The sequence below is a fragment of the Mesoplodon bidens genome (genome assembly GCF_964165515.1).
Source record: "Mesoplodon bidens genome assembly, chromosome: 2".
Classification (NCBI taxonomy): Eukaryota; Metazoa; Chordata; class Mammalia; order Artiodactyla; family Ziphiidae; genus Mesoplodon; species Mesoplodon bidens.
Genome location: NC_138177.1, coordinates 83555912 through 83578832, shown reverse-complemented (window position 1 = coordinate 83578832; position 22921 = coordinate 83555912). Strand labels below are relative to the sequence as shown.

Sequence of the window (22921 nt, the reverse complement as noted above, 5' to 3'; positions counted from 1 at the left end):
TTAAATTAAGCGCAATAACCTGGAGACCTGAGTCCTTCCCTGTCTCCCAGGCATCCGCACCAGAGTCAGGATTAAAATCTGAAGCAGAGGGAAGGAACACCACCTTGGGGATCAGGCAGACCTGCATCCAAATCTAGTCTTAGCCTCGTGTTAGTTTTGTAACTTTGAGAAGTTACCTTGCTAAACCTCCATGTAGTTATCCTTAAACCAGGGATTATAAAATTCCCCTCAAAAAATTGTTATAAAAATTACAATAACATTGAATCTCCTAACAGGACCTAGCACATTGCCGGCTCCTAGTAAAGGAAGGCTTATTAATGTTCATATCTTTCTTCTAAGTCTAGAGCTCTTATTTGAAAATTATTTCTCCCAAGAAAGTGTGCAATAAATTTCACTTAATTCTGACATACTAACAAGAGTTTCTTTCTGTTTGTCTTTTTAAAAGAGACAGAGGTGTGTTTAAAATTTTAACTGCTTAAGATACAAGTAACCAGAAAATGAAACGAGCTGGAAGACTCCTTTCTCCATGTCTCAGTGTTATTCTCTAGAAGATGGAGAATATAACAGCATATGCCTTACAGGTTTATTATTAGCATTAAGTAAGATAACATAGACAGAAAGCATTTCAGCACAGAAAGTGCCTGAAACATAGTAAGCCCTCACAGAAATAGATAGAATGATTCCCTATTCTTTTCCTGCACACATGATTTAAACCCTCCATCCAGCAAGTTTTCCTTTGCTTTGTGATGGTTACTTACTTTATGTCCTGGTCAGTCACATGTGCCACCCACTCCTTAAGAAAAGATGAACATATAATGAAAGTGAGGACATTTAAAAAGGAAGGTTAGGGGGATGAAGCAGATGAGTGTATAAGATTCTCAAGGGAAACGTGAATTTCTTTGTATTATTTAGGTTTGGTCGGAAGCGGACATTAGCAGCATTTCTGTGCCTAGGAGGACTGGCTTGTCTTATTGTCATGTTTCTTCCAGAAAAGAAAGGTATGCCTTTCCAATTTCTACATGAGGGTTTTGAATAGTACTTTTATTACAATGAATCTCAATATAGTGGAGCAATCACCATATGCCGTGCTTCATTTCTGTGATTGCATATTATTTAGCAATGGTGTGGGGTATAATGGGCCAGATTCTTTCCAATGCCTAAACTATTCTCTGGGTGAATAATGTGCTTAGAGGTGCACTATTAATTCTTTCAGGCGATTAAGCTACCATCTGGGGTGTCTGGACTGCAGTACTGGTGATGTTGGAGTTGTTTATTTGATGATGATGTGGGCCATTTAGTTCTGCACAGAAGGAGACTCTGTCCAAGGCTGCGGATTGCCCTCCTCATTCCAGCCAGTCACGAGACTGGAGATGAGAGGCACTGGTTCTCCACGGTGGCTTCGGCACCCCTCATTGTCTCCATCAATACTCCCAAGGCACCCTGATAATAACAACAGCACAATAAGAATAATAGTCACTGTTGGTGACAATTGACCTTCTCTCATTCTTATAGAAAGTGTGAATAAAACGTCCTTAGGAAACTTGCTATTTTTATATCTGTAGCTTTGCTATGTAAACACAGCTTTAAAAAAAGGTCCCTTTGGCATCCATATCTAACATGACTTCTGCCCCTCTATAGAAATTCTATAGATAGTGCTGGTCCTCAGCCTCTTTTCCGCACTAGCACACCTGAGACATGCCCTCTGTTACCATCAAAAACTGTGGTTTTAGCAGTGATTTTCAACCATAAGAAGTGGGTCATAACAAACTCTCTGCTGCTAGGGAATAGGGTACAATGAAAGTCCTGTTTGGGGGACTTTTGGGTTTTGACAGGGTTCCACCATGGAGCTTGTTCTTCAGGTGGGAATCATTGTGAAATGGTTTAACATAAATTTTTCTTTTTTGGCCGCACCGTGCGGCCTGTGTGATCTTAGTTCCCCAACAGGGGATTGAACCCGGTCCCCGGCATTGAAAGCTCCGAGTCCTAACCACTGGACCACCAGGGGACTCCCTAACATAAAGTTTTGATAACGACTAGAAATGCAGCTGACGATTTCATTTCCCGTCGGAGCACACCACGTATTAAGTGCTCCTTTGGTGATCGCTTCTCCTTAAGGGTCAGGTGTACCAGCGTCTCACTGAAGACTCCAAGGCCACGTGTCCCAGTTATGCAGCCCTCCAGTATACCTGCTGTGCTGCTAGCTGCCACCTGGAGTTCTGTGCCTTAAATCCAGAGCACTGTTGGTTCAGTAGGTAGGATTTTACTCAATATTTAGAACAGCCTTGGGGACTCCCCTGGTGGCGCAATGGTTAAGAATCCGCCTGCCAATTCAGGAGACGTGGGTTCAAGCCCTGGTCTGGGAAGATCCCACATGCCGTGGAGCAACTAAGCCCGTGAGCCACAACTGCTGAGCCCAAGTGCCACAACTACTGAAGCCTGCACACCTAGAGCCCGTGCTGCACAACAAGAGAAGCCACCACAGTGAGCAGCCTGTGCACCACAACGAAGAGTAGCCCCCGCTCACCACAACTAGGGAAAGCCTGTGCGCAGCAACGAAGACCTAATGCAACCAAAAATAAATAAATAAATAAATTAAAAAAATAGAACAGCCTTAATGTGATTTTCATGGAATCCTGGAAACTAGAGAATTCAGTAAGTTTGCCATTGAGGCTTCCCTGGTGCTGCAGCACTTGTAAACCACACGCACAGCACCTCTCCTTGGACACGTGTGGGCACAGTGGCATTCAGTGTTGGTAGCCTAGCATGGTGGGTACTGCCCAATGAAGAGTGTACTATATGTTTTCTTTACTATAGGCCATACTTATACAGACATGTATATATATTTATATAAGATCTACCTATCCTAGGATGGAATGTTTGAGGGAAAATAAAATGGGAGGCCAAAAATAAAAAACACTTACAGTTGTGAGCCAAGATTGTAACCTGAGAGTAGCCAGGAGCTTCCTGTCAGTAACCATGTTTTCAATAAATACTCTTTCATGTACAAAAAAAAAAAAAAATGTCTTAGTTTTAAGAAAGTTGTTACCTGTGCTAGTACCAACAAAAGGAGAAACTCCTCAGCTGTTGCCCTGCCGTGGGCTTGTAGAACTAAGTGCCCAGTTCTGTTTGTCTGGGACAAGACATTAATGGGCTTCAAATCACTGCAACTTTCAGTTCAGCAGATTCTGTTTCTCATGGACAACCTAGAAATTCAGTTGTTTTCTACCTGTAGTATCCAGTGGTCTATTTATTACTCTACAGAGAGAAACTTTTCCTTGTTACTCTAAATGCCCCTGTAAGCAGTCACACCTCGGCAAGCCAGGCCAATTCATGTCTTTCCTCTCTCCCACGTATCTGTACTCCAGGTAACCCACACCCTGGGCCTCTGCACACAGCCCTTTCTACACAAACCCAAAGGGAAAGCAGATTCATGGTCTCCCGTCTAGACCGGTCACCACACTGTGCTCACTTCCAGTCTGTCCTAAGCGAGCAGCTGAGCCCCTCGTGGATCATGCCCTTGGTGGACACTGAGTAACAAACACAGCACATCTGTCTTACACACCCACAGATGCGCCCCAGGAACAGGATTCCTGTCATACTTAGAAAAGTGGATGTAGTCTATATCTGAAGATTTCCAGAGAAAGAAGTTCCATAACGTTCCTTAGCAAGTAGTTTCTATTTTTAATAGCCACGCAAAGATTAGAATGAGCCTCTTCCACTATAGCTGAGCCCATTTCCTTTCGTTTTATTCATCACTAGAGATAGAGAACAGATGGTCACCCCTCTTTGCATAATCCTTTCTCTCTTTGCAGGGAGTCATCTAGCTATTCCTGAATCTTTGCTACTTTAAGCTAAAAGTATTTATTCTTTAAACTTTCTTTGAACCTTTCATATTTACTCTTCAAAATATTTTGATAGCTTTCTTTTAAATCTCAATTTTTTCAAAGTGCCGAGGTTTAGGCTACCTGTTGTGAAAGTTCTGATAAATATATATTAAGAAAGAGATCTAGCAGTTTGAAAATGTCTGTTACCATCTTATGTGAGCTTGGTGACCACTCATTTTCTCACTGCTTCTTATGCTCATTTGCCCTCACTTTTTCCCACCAAACATGCATTTGCTCTCTCTGTCAACCCAGGTGGCCCTCTACCTACCATCTCTTTTTTTTAACATCTACGTATGACTGTGATGCTCAGTGTCTGAGGCACAGACATAGGTATACCTCTATAAGAGACAGCCAGTAAGCTAGAAAATAGATTGCTTGGCATTCCTTAGCCTATGGTTGATAATTATTGGACAAAAGTATCCTATTCAGTACATATTTGCACCCTGGTTGGCCTCCAAGTAAATGTTCTCCCCTGGGAGCAGTGTTACCAAGTGGCTACTAATTTCTTCCACAGATTGGTCCTCATACATTTTACCTGATCTCTATCCTTGCTTAAAGGGTCCTAATTAAGCTGTAATACTGGCGACCATTTATTTTTTTTTAATATTTATTTTACTTATTATTTATTTGGTTGTGCTGGGTCTTAGTTGCGGCAGGCGGGCTCCTTAGTTGTGGCATGAGAACTCTTAGTTGTAGCATGCATGTGGGATCTAGTTCCCTGACCAGGGATCGAACCCGGGCCCCCTGCATTGGGAGTGAGGAGTCTTAACCACAGTGCCACCAGGGAAGTCCCCTGGCGACCACTTATTAGGTGTTAACTATGTGCTGGGTTCTCTTCATACATAGAGGTATTACCTCTTATCCCCATTTCCTAAGGAAACTAAAGCTCAGGTAGGTCAAGCAACTTGTCCAAGGTTGCACAGCAAGTAAGCAGCACACCTGGGATTCAGATCCCATGTCTCTCTGACTCTAAAATCAGTGCTTTTTTGGGAATGCTTATTTGTCCTCTTAGAGTTTTAAGACCGGAGTATTCATTGCACATGGTAAAACCATAGCCTTAGAGAATTAATGCTGCCTGACTAGGACCCATTCTTAACTCTTCAATGGGCAGGCCTGATGGGAATTGGCCAGAGTTCAAGAACCTGGCTTATCAGGGTGGCACTGGGTAAGGAGGTTGGCAAGGAGGTTTCTGGCAGTTGTGATCCTGCCAGAGAATCTGAATACTGGGAAGTCACAGCACATGACTAGATAAACAGTTTCACAGTTGACGGGAGTGTCCTCAGACTCAGCTCTAGCAGAACCTTTATCTCTCATTGCTTTGTTCAACCTCAGCCTGCCCATTCTTTATTCATTTGACTTCTCTAGGGCCTGCTATGTACAGGGTACTGTTTATAAATATGACCTGGTTCCTGGCCTCAAAGAGCTTATAATCTAGTGAGGAAAATGAATGATTCATAAAAACAGAAACAAAAACAATAAAAACAGAAGGTGCCATATGAGAATTGACAACAGAATGCTATAGGAACTTTAATTTTAACAGGCTATGATAGTAATGGAGACCAGCTAACCTCCTGTTTTAAACAACTATAAAATCAGACAAAATATAAGAAACACTGATTTTCAGACATTGGACAACAGGCTGCAGAAGACAGAAGTGACCCCTGAGAGAAATGAAACAAGATATGCCGTAAGAGTGCCCTAGCTCAGGTCTCCAGGCCTCAGTGCACAAAGGGACACCCAGCAAATCCTGGTGCTCTTACCAAACTGATAAGACAGATAGTAAAGCTTGGGAAGGCCAATATGGCTAGAATTTCCTGGGCAAAATACTGGAGAGTAGTAAGATATATGGAGGAAGAATTCTAGAGATCTGCAGAAGATCTCTGAGCCCTTGACTGCTTACTGATCTGGGCATGCATTTGAGGAAGCTACTGAGGCTGGGGAGGTGGCCACCAGAAAGGAACAAGTTGAACAATTCCTGGAACCTAGGGCCATGTCTAGTTCGTGTTGCCTTTAGCCAGACGTGGAGCACTGGGCAAAGACCTCCTGGGTCAAAGTAGCCCAACACTATAGGCTATTCTGCTATAGCAGAGCTTGCTCTAAAAGTGCTTAAAAAATTCAGAGGATCAAGTGATTCCTAGTAACTTAACTGCATTCCAGGAAAAAGAGCAACAATATGTAAAGGAATACAATAAAATCCAGCACCTAACTGTAACATTCACAACCTCTGGCATCCAGTCAGTATTACCAGGCATGCAAATGAGCAGGAAAATACCTCCTACAACCAGGAGAAATGTCAATAGAAACAGAACCAAAAATGACACAGACAGTAGAATGAGGAGGCAGGGACCTTAAAACAGCTATTATAAATATACTGCATATGTTTACGAAGGTAGAAGAAAGCAAGATAATAATGAGCAGAGAAAGAGAAGATAGAAAAAGAGGCACACATTACATCTAGGGATGAAACATACATTATATATAAAAAAAAGGCAGTAGATGAGATGAACCACAGAAGAAAAGATCAGTGAGGAAGATATAACAAAAGAAGCTGCAGAATGAAACAAACAAAAGTGGTAGGACAACACCAAGCCCAACAGTTATGCAATTGGAACCTGAGGAGGAAGTAAAAAACAAAGATACTTGCAGAAATGATGGTCCACTACTTTCCAGATTTGATGAAAACTATAAACGCATTATGAGAAAGTGGTCAGTTCATCAAGAAGATGTTACAATCCTGATTATGTGTGTGTCTGATAACATTCAAAGCACAGGAAGCAAAATGGACAGAACTGAAAGGAGAAATAGACAAATCAACATTACAGTTGGATATTTCAATACTCTCTCTCAATGACTGATAGAAAAACTGACAGAAAAGAATTAGGATATGGAGACTTAAACAGCCTACATAACCTAATTGTCATTTGTCAGACACACTACCTAAAACATCAGAATATGCATTCTGTCTAAAGTGCACACCCAGAACATGTACCAAGAGAGACCATGTTCTGGGCCATAAAACAAGTTTCAATAAATTTAAAAGGATTGAAATCTTACAAAAATAAGTTCTTTGACCATAATGGAATTAAAGTAGAAATCAATAACAGAAAACTTTCAGGAAATCCTCAAATATTTGGATTTCAAAAACCATTCTTCTAAAAACACATGGGTCAAAGGAGAAATCACAAAGGAAATTAGAAAATTTTTAATTAAACAATAATTAAAGTACAACATATTGAGTTTATGGGATGCAGTAAAGCAGCTCTTAGAGGGAAATTTGTATAATTAAAAAATGTATCGTGCTTCCCTGGTGGCACAGTGGTTAAGAATTTGCCTGCCAATGCAGGGGACACAGGTTCGATCCCTGGTCCGGGAAGATCCCACATGCTGCAGAGCAGCTAAGCCTCTGTGCCACAGCTGCTGAGCCTGTGGTCTAGAGCCTGTGAGCCACAACTACTGAGCCTGCGCTCCACAACTACTGAGCCACGCCACAACTACTGAAGATCGCGCGCTCTAGGGCCAGTGTGCCACAACTGCTGAGCCCGTGTACTGCAACTACTGCAGCCCGTGTGCCTAGAGCCCATGCTCCGCAACAAGAGAAGCCACCACAATGAGAAGCCCACACACTGCAATGAAGAGTAGCCCCTGCTCGCCACAACTAGAGAAAGCCCACGTGCAGCAACAAAGACCCAACACAGCCAAAAATAAATTAAAAAAAAAAAGTATCAGAAAAAAGGAAGTTTTCAAATCAATGATCTAAGCATCTCCCTTAAGAAAATAGAAGGCAAATTAAAAAAAAAGACTGACAAATTAAACACAAAGTAAGCAAAAGGAAGGAAATAATAAATATAAGTAAAAATCAATAAAATAAAAACATGAAAATAATAGAGAAAAATCAATGAAACCAAAAGCTGGTTGTTTGAGATCAATAAAATCAATAAGCCACTAGCCACACTAATAAAGGAAAAAGAAAGAAGAAACAGATTACCAGTATCAGGAATGAAAGAGGGACATCATTACAGAAACTATAGGCATTTATAAGGGAATATTATAAACATTTTTATGCCAATAAATTCAACTTAGGTAAAATGGATAGATTCCTTGAAAGATACAAACTACCAAAGTGTACAAAACCATAGATAACCTGAATAACCCTTTATCCAGTAAAGATATCTAATTTGTAGTTTAAAACATTCCCACAAAGAGAATTCCAGGCCCAGATGGCTTCACTGGTAAATTATGAAACACATAAGGAAGAAATAATATAATTCTACACATTCTTCCAGAAAATAAAAAAAAAGAGTGAATACTCTTCCAACCCAGTGTGTGAGGTCAGCAATTACCCTGATATTAAAACCAAACAAAGACATTATGAGAAAACTACAGACCAATATCTCTCATTAATATAGATGCAAAAATCTATTAACTAAACATTAGCAAATTCAACGATGAATAAAAAAGGTATACTACATCATGACCAAGCAGGATTTATCCCACAAATGCACAGTTGGTTTAACATTCAAAAGCTAATCAGTGTTATTCACCATATTAAAAGACCAAAAAGAAAAAAAAAAAATCATCTGATCATTTCAATACAAGTAGGAAAAGCACTTGTCATTCTTTACAAAAACTAGCAGCAAGTAGAAGTTTCCTTAGCCTGATAAAGGAAAACCTACAGCTAACATCACGTTTAATGGTGAAAAACTAAATGCTTGTTCCCTAAGATTGGGAAAAAGGCAAGGATATCCATTCTTGCCACTTCTTTGGAGCATTGTACTGAAATTATTAGTGAATACAACAAGGCAATAAAAAGAAATTAGGGGCATCCTAAATGAAAAGGAAGAACTAAAACTGTCTTATTCACAAGACTTCATGATTGTCTCCATAGAAAATCCTAAAAAAAAAGTCTATTAGAATTAAGAAATGAGTTTAGCAGAGTCTTTTGACACATAATTTTAGTTCTATATATTAACAACAAACAATTAAAAATTGAAGTAAAACAATGCCATTTATAAAAAATAAAAAAATGAAATATTTAGGAATAGAAACTTAAAAATATGTATGAGACCGATAGAAAACTGTAAAATATATAACATTGATGAGAGAAGTTAAAGAAGACTAAATAAATGAATTGGTGGTAATGGTAATAATAAAATAAATGAAGAGCTTACCATGCTCAAGGATCAGAAAATACTAAGATGTCAGTTCTCCCCAAATGAATCTATCTTCAGCACAATCCCAATAAAATTTCCCCCAGGCTTCTTTTTGCTGATAGATACTGACAAGTTAATACTAAAATTTTTGTGGAACTGCAAATTATATCCAAAATAATTTTTACCAAGAAAAATTAAGTTGGAGGACTTTATCCCGACTGATTTTAAAACTTACTACAAAATTATGTTAAGACAGTAGGGGTATTCCCTGGACTCGGCACTTTCACTGCTGTGGCCTGGGTTCAATACCTGGTTGAGGAACTAAGATCCCACAAGCCATGAGGCATGGCCTGAAAATTAAAAAAGAAAAAAAAAAAAAGACTGTGATATTGGCATAATGGTGGATGCATAGATAATAGAATTGAATATGAAATAGACCTATATATATGGTCAATTGATTTTTATTTTATTTTTGAGGGGGCTGAGATTTTATTCACCTTTTAAAAATGTTTCATTCAATCATAACACACATACAGAAAAATACACATGGTCAGTTGATTTTTGATGACAAGTCAATTCAGTGAGGAAAAGACAATCTTTTCAATAAACCATGCTGGAATAATTGGATATCCATATGTAAAAAATTTACCTTCAACCTGCACATCCCATCATATGCAGTAATTCACTTGAAATGAATGGTATGTCTAAATGTTGTGGAGAAAGAATCACCAGCCATATCAGTAAACAAAGGATGTTGCAGCCATCAAACCATCAGCCACCATATCGGTTACCCCTGTGATGCACCCTGAGGTGATTCAGGATGGAGAAAACAGGATATTGGCCCTACATAGTTAAGGTGCATATCAAAAGAATGATTTCAGTGAGCCCAGATTCTTGCATTTTCCCATGCATAGAAAAGTGCTAAATTCATTAACCTGAGATATCTGTTTTTTCTTTAACTGGCAGTAATCTTTTGATGTTCTGACTACCTGACTTTTTTTGCAAAAACTCCTGTATATCCTGGGTCCTCTCTTACTCTCCAGAACAGTCCCTCAGAACTATCTGAGAGGCTGTCTCCCAGTTGTAAGTTCTCAGCGTGTCCCTGGAATAAAACATAATTGTTAACTTTTAGGTTGTGTTTTTTTTTTTTTTTTCAGTCGACAGTATAAAGGCTAAAACTACACAACTTCTAAAAGAGAACATGGAAGAAAATCTCAGTGCCTTTGGGCAAAGATTTCTTAAATATGACGCAAAAAGCACACAAAAAAGTTCATAACTTAGACTTCATCAAAATTAAAACTTTTGCTTTTTAAAAGACATTATTAAGGAAATGAAAAGCAAAGCACAGACTGGGAAAAATATTTGTATAACGTATACCTGATAAAGAACTTGTACCCAGAAGATAGAATGGACTCTTACAGTTCAGTAATGAAAAAACAATGGGAAAAAGGTTTAAATAGACACTTCTGCAGAAGGATATAAATATGGAAAATAAGCATGGGAAAAGATGTTCAACATCATTAGACATTAGGGAAATGGAAATTAAAACCACAATGAGATACCACTACACACCTATTAGAATGGCTAAAATTAAAAAGACTGACCATACCAAATGTTGGCAGTGATAAGAAAGAACTGGAACTCTCATACACTGCTGATAGAAATGTAAAATAGTACAGAGACTTTGGATAACATTAGCAGCTTATTTTAAAGAGAAACATAAATTTACTGTCTGATTAAACTTTACCCAAAAGAAGCAGAAACATAGATCCACAAAAGGACTTTGATGTTCATAGTAGCTTTATTAATAATAGCCCCAAACTGGAAGGAACCCAAATGCCCCTCAGCTGAGGAATGGATAAACAAATTGTGTTATATCCATACAGTGAATTACTCACCAACAACAAAGCAATGAGCTATGACCTACTGATGCAGGGAGCAATGTGGATGAATTTCAAAAGCATTATGCTAACTAAAAGAAGCCAGACACAAAAGCCTACAAACTGAATTATTTCATTCATGTGAAATTCTAGAAATGGCAAAACTGTAGTGACAGAATTTTCGGCATATGTGGTATTTTTCTTTAGAAAAAAGCCAAAGGAAAGCAAAATGAATTGTGGTTCTTTGCCCAACTTATGTATCATAGTACAGGACCTACAGCTGTCTTAAAGATTTTTAACATATTCATAACAATAAAAATTTACTATAATCACCCAGTGAGTGAAGTGGATGATTAAGTTTAATTTTTCTTATTTGGGTCAGTGAAATGTGACTGTAACATACTGAGGTATTTTGTTCTGGTGACCCTAGTGGACTCTGAGAAAACTTCAGATAACTAGTTCTGAAAATGATGTCCGTAGTATCTTCATCATTGGAATCAACTTAAAACCTCTGAAGTTCAGTACTTTGAAGAATACAAGTGGTTTGAAAATTCCCTTTTTTTTCCTCCCAAAGATAATTGAGCTTAATTTTTCCTTTTAAATCACTCTTTTTTTCCTAAACAGTCACTTTGAACATTCATAGATAATAGCCAATAATATCTAATTTCATTTTCAGATAAAAACCAAGGTCAGAAATCCAGGGAACCAGCCCAGTGGCCGCAAAGCCTTCCTAAATATTAACTCATGATGACTGATAGACCGGCAGCTCCACAGGCAGGCTAAGAAGTAATTTTCTAATAAACAGAGCTGTCTGAAATTGACATGGGCTATCTTGGGAGAGAGTGAGTTCCCCCAGGTTCAAATGGCCACTGCAGACTCCACTGGCAGGAACAAGGAGAGAAGTTTCAAGCATCAGATGAGGTGTCAGGCTGATGGGAGCACTTGTGGGTATGCGTCTGGAGCCAGGCTCCCCAGATGGGCCACTGCTGGAAGTGTCCTGAGCCTCACAGGGGAGAAATCTTCCAGCCTTGAATCTTGTGGGTGTTTAGATGGTAAGCCTTCTGCGACATGTTATTTTAATTTAATTTTCAGGATGGCAATCCCCTAACCTGTTTTAAAGATGTTGTAGAGTATCTCCAACACAGTTCTGGAAGGTGCCATCCTGTATGGGTTGAAAACAGTCCCAAAGATCATTTGCAGTCAAGCAAATGTGCACATTTCTGTTTGCTTCAGTGCCACCCAAGACCTCTTCCTGACTCACTCAGTTTTCTGGAAAATCATTGATGAATTTAATTTGCCCTCATTATTGGTTTACTTGAAGTTGTTAGATATCAGAAGTCCAGACCTATAGCTTGAGCATGATTCTTTTTCCAGAAGCACCTCATGGCTTAAAATAATATATTCAGTACTTAAAATTGCTGACATATTCTTCCAAATAGCCTGGCAGAAGAGAAGAAGGCCCCAGATGGTCGAGTTTGGCAGTGCCTGGGCCACTGTATTCAGAACGCCATCTTTAAAGTAGTTGAAGTTTTATTTCATAGTCAAGCTGGGAATGTGAAACTTATTTTGGAATGGGATATATTATGTGCCTCCCTCCTCAGACATTGAAAGAACATAAGCACAGATTCTTTTCACTTAAATTAATCTCTGTTATAGTCCTTATACTTACTCTTTCAATAAATATTTAGTGAGCACCACTGTGATCAGACTATGGGAGGTGCCGTGAGGGAAACAGATACAAACAAGGCCTTAGCCTGAGACAACTCAAAATATATTTGGGGGCAGACAAGATGGAAAAGTAAGCAACTACAGGAGAGTGTCTAAAGCATGCCATTTGCATGGATTGGGAAATGGGCGCCGTGGAGGTCAAGGGCAGGAAAGAATATTGCATTTGAGTTATTTAAGGGAAGAGTGGTTTGGATGGGCCAGGTATGCAGTCCCAAGGAAGGGACAGGCATGTTCTATTAGTCAGAAATGTCAAAGAGAGTGAGAGGCAATTACTTTGGTGATCAGGACATTGCTGCTGACCTTCAAGAATAGGAGTTTCAGGAGAGGATGGTATTGGAGGCCACATTGTAGTGATGTACAGAGCAGATGCGTTTGAGGAAATGGAGGGTCAGTCACTCACTGGAGATGTTTGATGGTGAAGGGGAGAAAGTGCAATGGAGCCAATGAGAATTATTGCTTTTTCCAAGGAGAAGAAAACTGTTATTTTGAAGGTTATGGCCTAGTGGGTTGCTGAAGGGGAGAGGTTAAATATGTTTGAAAGGGAATAATTAAATTGTAAGATCCCAGAGAAGAGAGTATTAATAAAGGAAAGAACCACTGGACAATTGATAGCATTTTTTTTTTTTTTTTTTTTTTTTTGCGGTACGCGGGCCTCTCACTGTTGTGGCCTCTCCCGTTGCGGAGCACAGGCTCCGGACGCGCAGGCTCAGCGGCCATGGCTCACGGGCCCAGCCGCTCCGCGGCATGTGGGATCTTCCCGGACCGGGACACAAACCCATGTCCCCTGCATTGGCAGGCGGGCTCTCAACCACTGCGCCACCAGGGAAGCCCTTGATAGCATTTTTGATGGGGATGTGAACTAGCATAAACTGTATTTTTGGATTTTATGTAAAAAACGTTACATTAAGAAACTGAAATATCATTATTGATTAGTAATCTTCAAGTAAGAAGTTGGGGAGGAGGAAAGATGAAAAGTAGTTCCACATTTAGAGTCTTGTTCTTTAGAGAACGTTAATGTTTTATATCTTCCGGTAGTAGTTTAGTGGGATTATTCCTTATCTTTACAATGGAACACCAAGGAATGCAAACTGAAGATAGGAGTTTTTTGAGACTTACTCCTCTCATGTGTCAGGGCTTGTCATGCTGATCAACCTTTTACGTCATTGATTGTTGAATGAGGTTGGGAAGAAAGGAGAGGCAAGTAATACCCTTAGATAGGTGGAACTTGACTTCTGTGAAGCTTACTTGACCCCAGTACAGAAGTTTTCAGGGAGCTCTGTCATTCAGGAGTGACTGCAGGGTTTCTTTTGTTTTGTTTTGTTTTTTAATTTTATTGAAGTATAGTTGATTTACAATGTGTTAATTTCTGCTGTACAGCAAAGTGATTTAGTTACACATATATTCTTTTTTCATATTCTTTTCCATTATGGCTTTTACAGGATATTGAATATAGTTCCCTGTGCTAAACAGTAGGACGTTGTTGTTTATCCATTCTCTATATAATAGTTTGCATCTGCTAATCCCAAACTCCCAATCTTTCCCTCCCCCACCCCTTCTCCTTGGCGACCACAATTCTCTTCTCTATATCTGTTGAGAGTGTTTTTGTTTCACAGACATGTTCATTTGTGTCATATTTTAGATTCCACATATAAGTGATATCATATGGTATTTGTCTTTCGCTTTGTGACTTACTTCGCTTAGTATGATAATCTCTAGGTCCATCCATGTTGCTGCAAATGGCATTATTTCATTCTTTTTTATGGCTGAGTAGTATTCCATTGTGTGTGTATGTATATATGTATATATATCACATCTCCTTTATCCATTCATCTGTTGATGGACATTTAGGTTGTGCAGGTTTAATCACACATCACGACAGCCACTGTGTAAGATTTCCTGGGGATGGCCAAAATGCTGAGAAATATTTGCTGTGTGCTGTGTGTGACAACTAAACCTTCTGAATGTGTGTCTGGTTATGTGACCTCTTCACTGTTTGGGATCACCACAAATGTCTCTCGCTCCTTCAGAGTTAAGTGTGTCACTTAGACGAATTTTTCTCCACCGAGGACCTCACAGATGTGGCACTTGTCCTCCTCAGACACAGGTGTGTTCGCAGTGGTGAACAGCCATTCCTTGTCCCTGCTGGGGAAGCTGACCATCAGCGCTGCCTTCAATGTCGTGTATATCTACACCTCGGAGCTGTACCCCACGGTCATCAGGTATGCCCCACACACAGACTTCTCCTTCCCATGTCCTGAATTCTGTTGTAGATGTTTGCATTGACAGAGGCATGGTCCTCACTTCACCTGGAGCACAGCGAGTGTGGGCTAGCAGTAACTCAGCAAGCAGTTGTGAGCCCAGAACCTGTGGAGACTGCTCTTGCCCGCTTGGCTGAGGAAAACGTAACTTTATCTTGGGCTGAATTCCCTGTCAGTCGTGAGAGAAGTACTCTACACTAAACGTATCCCATCACCCAAATAGTGCTCAGATGTCATTTTTATTTCAGTGCATGTGAGTTATTCAGTCAACCCTCCTGTGTCAGGTACACAATGGACCAGGAGACAAGGTCCCTGTTATCACAGAGCCTATATTTTAGCACAAAAAATACACATTTAAAAAAAGATGAGACTTCCCTGGTGGCACACTGGTTAAGAATCCGCCTGCCAACGCAGGGGACACAGGTACAATCCCTGGTCCGGGAAGATCCCACACGCCGCGAAGCAACTAAGCCCGTGCGCCACAACTCCTGAGCCCACATGGCACAACTACTGAAGCCCGCGTACCTAAAGCCTGTGCTCCACAACAAGAGAAGCCACTGCAATGAGAAGCCCACGCACCGCAACAAAGAGTAGCCCTCACTCGCCGCAACTGGAGAAAGCCCGCGGGCAGCAACAAAGACCCAGTGCAGCCAAAAATAAATAAATAAATAAAGATAATTCCCTATCATTATAAGTGAATATTATATTTACATATTAGTTGCTAAAGGTAGTTTTCAATGAGTAGGACGTGCTTATATCAAAAATAACATATTCAGAAACAAAACCAAAGAACCCAACATATTCCATCCTAAGTTTCCCCTCATAAAATAAGTCTGAAAACAAAAAAACAAACCTAAATTTGAAGGGCAGGGCTGCAACTTAGTCTTTAGAGAACGGCCTCTGTGGGCTGGACCATAGTCCCCCAGTCGCCATTTTCCCGGTCTTTTTGAGGATCATTCCAAAAAGATCCTTCTTTTTCCTTCTTTTTCCGCAAGAAGCGTAATGGTTCTGTCTGCCTTTTTCCCAGTAAGAGATCAGGTCGTCTGTGATTGGCTTCTCATTCCCTGATTATTCCCAGAACCTGCTTTCTCTGGCTATTGCCTATAAAACTAGGGTGACCGGTTAGTTCCAAACTGAGACACTTTTGAGAGCGAATGTGGGCATTATTAACAACTCGGCTGGGATAACAGGGTGCTGTACGGTCACCCTACCTATAATCACTATCATTCTCATTTCCTCCCCGTCCTTGCCACCCACATTCCGCAAGAAGGTAATGTTCTTGGTTTCCTGAGACTATATGTCCAATCAATTCCTATTTATATGCCTGATCCTTTCATAGTTAATTAGTTGAGTTTAAAGAAATGGGCGGACTTTAGATCATTAAACCCTGGTTCTTCTATGGATGTTTTAACTGATAAGAGACCTAAGACATGAGAACCCAGGAGAACATTTAACAAGAAATATTCACATGCTCATTTCTGCAACGACTTGCATACCTGCACTGTCCAATATCACATGTGGCTATGTAAGTTTAAATTAATTAAAATGAAATGAACTAAAAATTCAGTTCCTCATTCTTAGTTGCATTGAGCTCTCAGTAGCTGCCTCTGTCTGGGGGCTTCTGTATTGGACAGGGCGAGTACAGAACATTTGCAGCATCACAGAAAGTTCTAGTGGGCAGTACTGCTCTGTAGCATCCTGCACTTCCACTTTGGGATTTGTTATTCTGAGCCCACTATCCCTTAGAGTCTTTAAATTGTCCCCCTAGGACTTACTGACTTTTTTTTTCCTTTTCCTTTTGCCTTTCAGGAATGTTGGGCTTGGAGCTTGTTCCATGTTCTCCCGAGTTGGTGGGATTATTGCTCCCTTCATCCCCTCACTGGTTGGTTTGTACCTCCTAGTTTGTTTTTCTTGATTCTCTGCTTTGGAAATGTATGTGCTTTTGAGTAGAAAGAGGTAACAAACTGCTGTCGTTTTAAGATCAGCCTGACACAAATGTGCACCTTGTGCCTTTTAGATTAAGGATCCATGAGGGCAGATGGACCCTTCCCAGGGATTGGCTGTATTCATTGGAAAGTTAGCTAATGCCAGCCTGCCCCTTCCTGTCCCCATTTGTACGTTAGTTGATTAGTGAACATTTCCTAAGTTTCTGCTGTGTGCTGAGCTCTGTGCTAAGCCCTTTACATACATCATATCATGCAGTCTTCACCACAACCGTATGCTGTAGGCATTGGTATCCTGTATTAAATAACAGAGAACACAGCACACCACTCGGAAAAGAAAATTAGAAGAGAAGAAGGTGAAAGGGAGATAAAGTAAACTCCATCCAATCTCAAAATGTCCATGTTCTGAGAAAGATCCCATGGAGCCCCTGTGCACGTCTCTGCTTGGTCTCCTCTAGGACTTTCCCAGCCAAGACTTGTTGAAGCGTGATTAGGTTTGACGTGGGGCTTTGAGCCTGTTCTGGAGACAATTGCTCATCACTCAGGCAACTACTCGCCTCATCCTAGTACAGGACGTCTCTGAAATGCCACTGTAGCCTTTTCTTTTCTTGAGGAAGTGGGATACACTTCCTTTTTCTGAGTATTTCTCTGTGTTTCATACTCAATTTTCTTTTTTTTTCCCCACATCTTTATTGGAGTATAATTGCTTTACAATGCTGTGTTAGTTTCTGCTTTGTAACAAAGTGAATCAGCTATACATATACATATATCACCATATCTCTTCCCTCTTGCGTCTCCCTCCCTCCCACCCTCCCTATCCCACCCCTCTAGGTGGTCACAAAGCACAGAGCTGATCTCCCTATGCTGTGTGGCTGCCTCCCACTATCATGCTCAATTTTAGATCACAAGACCCTTCTTAGGAAGGAGTCATATTAGTTCCATTTTGCAAAATGTGTCCAACGCTGGGTGTTTATCATTAATGATGCCCGACTTTGGACCGCTGTCCTAGAACATTATAACACCCAGCGCTGTGTCTTCCCTGAGTCCCACTAAGTTGAGAAGAGGTGAACGTTCCCCTTGATTCAACAACAGGCCCACAGTTCTGGGCACATGTTTGCACGCAGGGGGACGGAGGTCAGAGTTTTTCGTCCCCCTCCTGTCCCCTCCCCATGCCTCCCTCTCCTCCTCCATCATCTCTTCACCTTTGAAAAATCAGGAAAAGATGATCAGAAGGGACATCCTAACTAGCCACCGAATTTGGAAGCCCAAACCGGAAGGTGATAAAGCTGGGTGGCTCCTGTGCAGGAACTCAGGAATGGTAATCAGCTCAGAAATCCCCCAGAGCCCCGTCCTGCAAGAATCTTGGTGTTATCCTTGAAATTGTATGTTTGTATTTAAATTTTCCTGAGAACGTCTTTTGGACCGGCCCGCTACCATGTCCAAACCATGTGTATAGGTTTCTCTAGGCCTTTATCTTCCTTTTCAGGGTGTTCACACCTTTAAGCCCCGTGCCTCTCAGTTCTGGTGCTTAGTGAATCAGAACACATATGTGGGACTGTTTGGCCCATTCCAGGGTTGAGAACGTTAAAGTTCGTCGTTGTCAGCAAATATGTGGGGTGTCTCCTGTGTGTGGAGATCACTGTGCTGCAGGCCACTCGACCTGGAGTGGAAGCTGAGTGTCCGACTCACCACGCACTCTGGCCGTGTGTCTGCCCTGCTCAGACAGCCAAGCCCCTTACCCACAGTCCCCAGCCCGTGCATGAACAGTCTGCTGTGTCTGCTCCACAGGCCAGCTCTGTCCTTTTGATCTGCTCACTCCTGTCTCTGTGCCCGAGGACTGGCTCTGGTTTCCTGGGGTAATTCTCTAAGGGGACAGAAGACGGGCTTTCTGGTGTATTCTAGTGAGGAGGCAGGACCTGGACAGTAAACATGGCAGGTCCTGGGTCATAAGACTGCTGATGTCATCTGCTAGGAAACTAACACTGAGTTTTTGTTTGTTTTCATTCCACTCCCTGCCCCCATAGAAGTACGTGCAGTGGTCTTTACCCTTCATTGTCTTTGGAGCCACGGGGCTGACCTCAGGCCTCCTGAGTTTATTATTGCCAGAAACCCTTAACAGTCCATTGCTAGAGACGTTTTCTGACCTTCAGGTGTACTCATATCGGAGGCTGGGGGAGGAGGCGTTATCTTTACAGACCTTGGATCCCCCTCAGGTATGATGGAATTTTTCGTAGTCATTCAGATTTACCATTCGAATGATGATAGTTTGGGGGGAAAAGAACAACAAAGAAAGAATATCTGGTTGTATTAAATAGAACTGAGCAAAACTGCTGGGAAGAAAAGGTGGGATCTGATAGCAGGTGCCTGTCAAAGAAATAAAGATGATTCATTAGCTTTTCCTCGAACGCTCTAGGGGCTAATTCTTAGGGGAAGAAATGTCATCAGTGTACCTTTGTCAGTTGAATGCTAGACAGTAATTTAATTTTAGAAATGCCATGACATCATTTCCCTGCCCTTTTCTCCTTTCCTGCTTTAGTCTGTGGACAAGGAGAGCCCTTTAGGGAGTGAGAGTGAGGAAGAGGAAGAGTTTTACGATGCGGATGAAGAGACACAGATGATCAAGTGACGTGCCCCAGATTCCTCCTCAGACGCAGAGGGTCATCTTCTCTGCCTCCAACGAGGGCAGGTTCTCCCAGGAAGCTGAAGGGAGCTGTGGAAAGATAGGCCTGAACAAACATCGAAGGTACTCAGTGTGGCCCGATGTTTTTTAGGCACCAAGGAAGTTGGAGAAGAGATTTCAAGAAACAGGACATCACTGCATCAAGTGAATAGTTGTTAACTGCCCACCATTCGGGTTTAGCTCAAAATCATGACCTCTGGCCAGATGGCTGAAGTCCACATGCCAGAGTGGTAAGCTCATTTGTTTCTAGAAGTTTGATTACGTTGCCTTTCAACTCCATTGTGACCTAAAGGCAAATATGTAAAATTTCTTCTCACCATTAACAGGTAATCTGGCCACCAAATTTGACATCCGCCCCTCTCAGTTGTTCCTCACCAGGAATCTTTTGAGGCAGGTTGGTGTTAGCATTTCATTCATTTTTTGTGCCAGAAGAAAAGCACTGAGAGGTCATTTGTGTGGCCTGAGGCCCTCCACCTTCATCCCAATGGATGAAATTTGGGCCCCTAGCTTGGTTCCTGGCCCAGTGATTGGCTTGAGCTCCCTGTGCTTTCAGTCAGTCCCACAGATGACCCGCTAGGAAAAGCCAGCTGCACCAGAGTAATGTTCAGGGTCCGAGGTATGGCTGCCTCTCCCTGGCAGCTCCCTTTGATACTCAACTTGTGTAATTTCTTCAGTTCCCACTTGTGTGCACCTGGAGAAAAATTTCCATCTCAGATTCTAGTACCAGCAATAACTTCCAAACCATGCCCAGTAAATGACGAAGTTTTATAAAGGGGGAGGGCAGTTAAAAAGTGACATGTCAAGACTTTGGATGTTAAAAAGGAAAAAAAAAAATGTGCTGTTTTCAATAAGGAAGTAAAGAAAATTATCTTTCACAATTTTCTGTTTGTTTTGTTTTCAGTGTTGTGCAAGGAGGGGCTTGGGCAACATTTAAGAACTTGAACTCGTCTAGTCCTAGATCAGCTCCAGCCTGTTTGGTTAGCTAGAATGGAAGGCTCAGTAATTTCCTAGTAAATGTTGGTTTTCATTAAGTACTGCCAGCTTTCAAATAAATCAAAGTCATACTCAGTTTCCTAAGATCATGTGCTGAAAGTGTTTCCCATGAAACCTGAGTATTATCTCAAATAGGAGTGTTAACCTGGAGTCAACAAGCTTGGACAGTGTTGCTTTAGGTCACTTTCCCAACTGGGAAAATTTCTATGTTTTCAGAATTTCCATTTCTATTAATCCCTTGGAGAAAAGAAATTTCACTGGAGATGAAGAGAAGTCATCACCGAGTCTGTTTCTGGAAATCTTGGAGGACTTGCCTCGCATTGGCTCCAGCCCTCTCCTGTCCTCTTCCATTGACCTCTTGGTTTGCACTATACCAGCCTGTACCTTTGTTGAAGTATTCTTATGTCCTTCATGCCCTTGATTATGTATTGGGCTCTTTATAAATAGGGGCCATCTCTACTACTGTTTATTTCTTGCTGCTGTGCCCAGAACACAGTATTACTGTTTCTAGCCATCAGGGAAATTGTAGAACTCCTCCCAGTATCATTTTTGTAAATCACAGGCAAATCTGACCCAAACCCCCAAATTGTGAAATCTCGCTGTCTTTCTCTGGGAAATGGAGACCCTGCCCACCATCAAGAGAGGAAGAAAGGAAGAACTTAAAAGGACACTTAGAAGCTCTTCGTCATGAAGTTAAACGTAAAACAAGAAACCAACACATAGGTGATTCTTGGTTGGTTGGAGCCCTCTTTGCATTATAAGAGTAATAATCCCATTATAAAAACATGTGGAAACTAGAAGTTTAAATATGTATTACTCATGGCCCCAGCACCCAGAGACAACCAGTGTCATGGCTTTGTTCTCTTTGAAGACCAACTGGGAATCCATCTTTCTATTGGCACTGGGGTTCCCTCTGCCTCTGGCTAGATAATTGAGGATTCCATTCGGTCTGCCCCTGGGTGTTCTCTTTTCCCAGCTCCAGGGTAGAAGAAGGGAAGGAAGGGTACACAGTTTGAACACATGTTGCTAAGGCTGGGCTATCAGCTGCTCACATCAGATGTGTCACTAAATTTTGCTTCTTCCTAGATGGTCTTTTGGCAGAGTTTAATAATTACTGTTTTGGGGACTTCCCTGGTGGCACAGTGGTTAAGAATCCACCTGCCAATGCAGGGGACATGGGTTTGAGCCCTGGTCCAGGAAGATCCCACATGCCGCGGAGCAACTAAGCCCATGCGCCACAACTACTGAGCCTGTGCTCTAGAGTCCACGAGCCACAAATACTGAGCCCGCGTGCCACAACTCCTGAAGCCCGCGTGCCTAGAGCCTGTGCTCCACAACAAGAGAAGCCACCGCAATGAGAAGCCCGCGCACCACAACGAGGAGTAGCCCCCACTCGCCACAACTAGAGAAAGCCTGCACGGAGCAACGAAGACCCAACACAGCCAAAAATAAATAAATTAATTTAAAAAAATAATAATTACTGTTTCTTCATCCCTTTGCCTTTTATAAAAACAGATTTTTTCCTTTTGCTATTAACTGTTGAAAAATAGTGATTGTAGAGATGGTGCACATGAGCATATTTGTATTGATTAAATTATTGGAAAACTCTTATTGGTAACATATTTTGTTTGTTCAGATGATTTGTAAAAGGTATCCTTTTAAATTTTTGATTGTATTCAAAATTAAATTTCTTTTCTCCTAAAAAGCAGCAAGAAAACCATAAGACACATAAGAAATTCCAGGGCTTCCAGGGTCAAAGGTCTTATCAACAGCTTGTCCAGAACCCTGGCACCACACGGATATGTTGAAAGAAACTGTTTTGTAGTTTCCTGATTGTTGAGTTAAAACCACTGCCCATTGAAAATGCAGTATTTGTCATTTGGCTGATTTCAAGCAATGTAGACATTCTTTAGTACTTAAAAATGAACAAATAAAATACAAGAAATAAGAAGCAAATGAAAGTTTCTGGTACACTACTTAAGTAAATGTAATCTGGGCAAGTATTTTTATGGAGGTCAAATTGATAAAGGTACTTTTTTTTTTTTTTTTTCTTTTTGCGGTATGCGGGCCTCTCACCGTTGTGGCCTCTCCCGTTGCGGAGCACAGGCTCCGGATGCGCAGGCCCAGCGGCCATGGCTCACGGGCCCAGCCGCTCCGCGGCATATGGGATCCTCACAGACCGGGGCACGAACCCGTATCCCCTGCATCGGCAGGCGGACTCTCAACCACTGCGCCACCAGGGAGGCCCGATAAAGGTACTTTTAATAGATTCGTCTTCCTAACGAAAACATGTTGAAATAATTCTCTCTACTAATTAAACTGAATTAAACTGCAGCTTTCTAATAGGACTTACTCTTCCATTACTAATTCTTACTAGATTATTAGTTCTTAAATTGGATACGTAT

The 22921-nt window shown here is 41.3% G+C and overlaps 1 protein-coding gene across 4 annotated transcripts in view; it reads left to right on the top strand.

Annotated features, from left to right (window-relative positions):
* The window catches only part of SLC22A15 (solute carrier family 22 member 15), a 79359-nt gene extending 57366 nt beyond the window's left edge, over positions 1–21993 (top strand). Inside the window, exons 8-12 of one of the 4 annotated variants that reach the window (XM_081225175.1) lie at positions 913–998; positions 14741–14861; positions 16710–16782; positions 18868–19056; positions 19380–21993. In XM_081225175.1, the coding sequence (XP_081081301.1) occupies positions 913–998; positions 14741–14861; positions 16710–16782; positions 18868–19056; positions 19380–19469 (559 nt within the window). In that variant the 3' untranslated portion in view covers positions 19470–21993. Of the gene's footprint in view, positions 1–912; positions 999–14740; positions 14862–16709; positions 16787–18631; positions 18700–18867; positions 19057–19379 lie in introns of those variants that run through there. The other 3 variants (XM_081225177.1, XM_081225176.1, XM_081225178.1) reach the window with 3 other exon arrangements.
* Positions 21994–22921: the final 928 nt, after the last annotated feature.